The sequence below is a fragment of the Protobothrops mucrosquamatus genome, unplaced genomic scaffold, assembly GCF_001527695.2.
Source record: "Protobothrops mucrosquamatus isolate PMUCROS unplaced genomic scaffold, P.Mucros_1.0 scaffold23712, whole genome shotgun sequence".
Classification (NCBI taxonomy): Eukaryota; Metazoa; Chordata; class Lepidosauria; order Squamata; family Viperidae; genus Protobothrops; species Protobothrops mucrosquamatus.
The window spans coordinates 1-1,930 of NW_015409462.1; the positions used below are offsets into that span (position 1 = coordinate 1).

The window sequence follows — 1,930 nt, forward strand, 5'->3', positions numbered from 1 at the left end:
TTGCATGCAGAAATAAAAATTTGTTTTCTTTGTAGCAGTTCATTGATTTCATAAATGCAACACACTATAGTTTTTTTATGCATAGTATAAAGGTAAAAAACGATATCTGCAGTGTTATCTTCATTTTAGATGTCAAAAGGGTTTTGTGGTTCCCAGTGTTTTCTTTAATGTGGGAAACTGGTCCAACTGGCTGATTGAGTGTTTAAGGCTGCCGATCACTGCCCTAAAGCAAAAAGATTTTGGCTCAAAATACATTTATGGTTGGAGAAAATGACTGAAAAACAAATAGACTTTAAGCCAGAATTATTCTTGTTAGGAATAATAGGAGCAAATTATGAGAAAGACTGTATATATTTAATTCTACACATACTAACTGCAGCAAGAATTGTATTTGCCCAATATTGGAAAAATGAAAATTTACCAACTGAAGAATTAAGAAAATTTTAGAGTGTGCAGAAATGGATAGATTGACTTTAAAGACAAAAGAGAACGAAGACTCAGTGTATTTTAGAACATAGGATAACTTTTATCAATGGCTAGAAAAACGAATTAGAGAGAAAGGAATGTGATATGTAACTTTGAATATAGATTAGCAAGAAGACCATTGAGCGATTAATTAACATATTTTTAATGTAATTATTACTCAGGTTTTTTTATTCTTTAAACACATGAACCCAGACATTATGCTGTTTACTGAATATTGAAAATGTTATTTGTAAAAACCCCAACCACACACACACACACACACATATAAGATGGAAAAATTCTGCAGTGATTTATTTTGGTCTGATATTTTTACCTTTCAAAAATATGGCATTTTAACAGGGGTTTATAGACTTTTTATATCCGCTGTATAGTGTAGAGAACATTTCAAATTTGATAAATTAATTTAATGCGGTGCTCCAAATGACTCAATGCCATATTTACATTAGGTAGACCTTGGTCATAGCCAAGAATTAACCCTTTCCAATTCACAATTAATATGATTTGACCTCACCTTCCTCATCTTCCTCATCAAAACCATCTATTTCAGCATCTGAATCAGAAGCCTCTTTATCTTCCTGATCATATCCATCCAGATATGTGAGCTGTGGAAGAAGTGTGAAGACACACACTCGGTAGTCATCTAGATTTGTTACCTCACAGTTGTACAGGTCAAGGCTCTTCAGAGAGTCCAACTTTTTCTGAATTAAAAATATGCTTTTGTTAGTTTTAAGCATCATTAGTATATTGAGATCATACACACATCTAGCAAGATATACTCATAATTTCAGTTTGGATTGGGAGGGGGAGAGAGATAAACAAAGCCATGTACTGAGCTGATACAGTATATTATTTCATGACATTCCCAAATTAAATATGAGTTCACAATGTAATTAACCTAACTTCCCTGAAAAAGAACAAGAATTTTGAAATTATCATATACATTTCTCATTTAGTCAAGATTATAAAGGAAGGTTATTATTTACTAATAAATCATTTTTAAAGAAATCCCTCTTCAATGTGAATTAATCTAAAGCCATTTCAGTTCATTTAAAGATCCCTTTCTGATCTTTGTGTGAAAAGAAAAACAAGATCAAGAAGACTATGCTGCCTGATGCCATCTCCTTGACATGTTACTTTAAAAAATAATAATATGAAGAGTCCCTTCTTCCCTATCCATGAGGGAACTTCTTTCTATCTCATACTGACCTCTTATATTCTAGATTGGATAATAGTAAAAGCAGACTGTGTATAAATATAACTTCCTCTTATTTTAATACATTATTCCGTATTAGTTAATATTTTAGGATGATTTGTAACAGTAACTTATTGTTGTCTGGCATCACAACTGACCTAAGCAGCTTTAACATTCTGATTTCTGATGAGGTAGAAAAACAATTTAAGAATTATAATCTACCAGACAAAAAGTGTCATCTAATCAGAAAGA

The 1,930-nt window shown here is 31.7% G+C and overlaps 1 protein-coding gene across 1 annotated transcript; it reads right to left on the reverse strand.

Moving 5' to 3' along the window:
• Positions 1-40: 40 nt before the first annotated feature.
• Positions 41-1,256, reverse strand: LOC107302040 (acidic leucine-rich nuclear phosphoprotein 32 family member B-like). Its single transcript, XM_015831171.2, has 2 exons — positions 998-1,256; positions 41-223 (listed from the first exon to the last, which is right to left on the reverse strand). Exons 1-2 carry the CDS (start codon positions 1,221-1,223, stop codon positions 216-218), a joined length of 234 nt encoding a protein of 77 aa, XP_015686657.1. The 5' UTR covers positions 1,224-1,256; the 3' UTR covers positions 41-215.
• Positions 1,257-1,930: the final 674 nt, after the last annotated feature.

Excerpts from the sequence above, each read along its gene's own strand:
- LOC107302040 (XM_015831171.2), bottom strand. The coding sequence starts at position 1,223 with ATGATGCTTAAAACTAACAAAAGCATATTTTTAATTCAGAAAAAGTTG.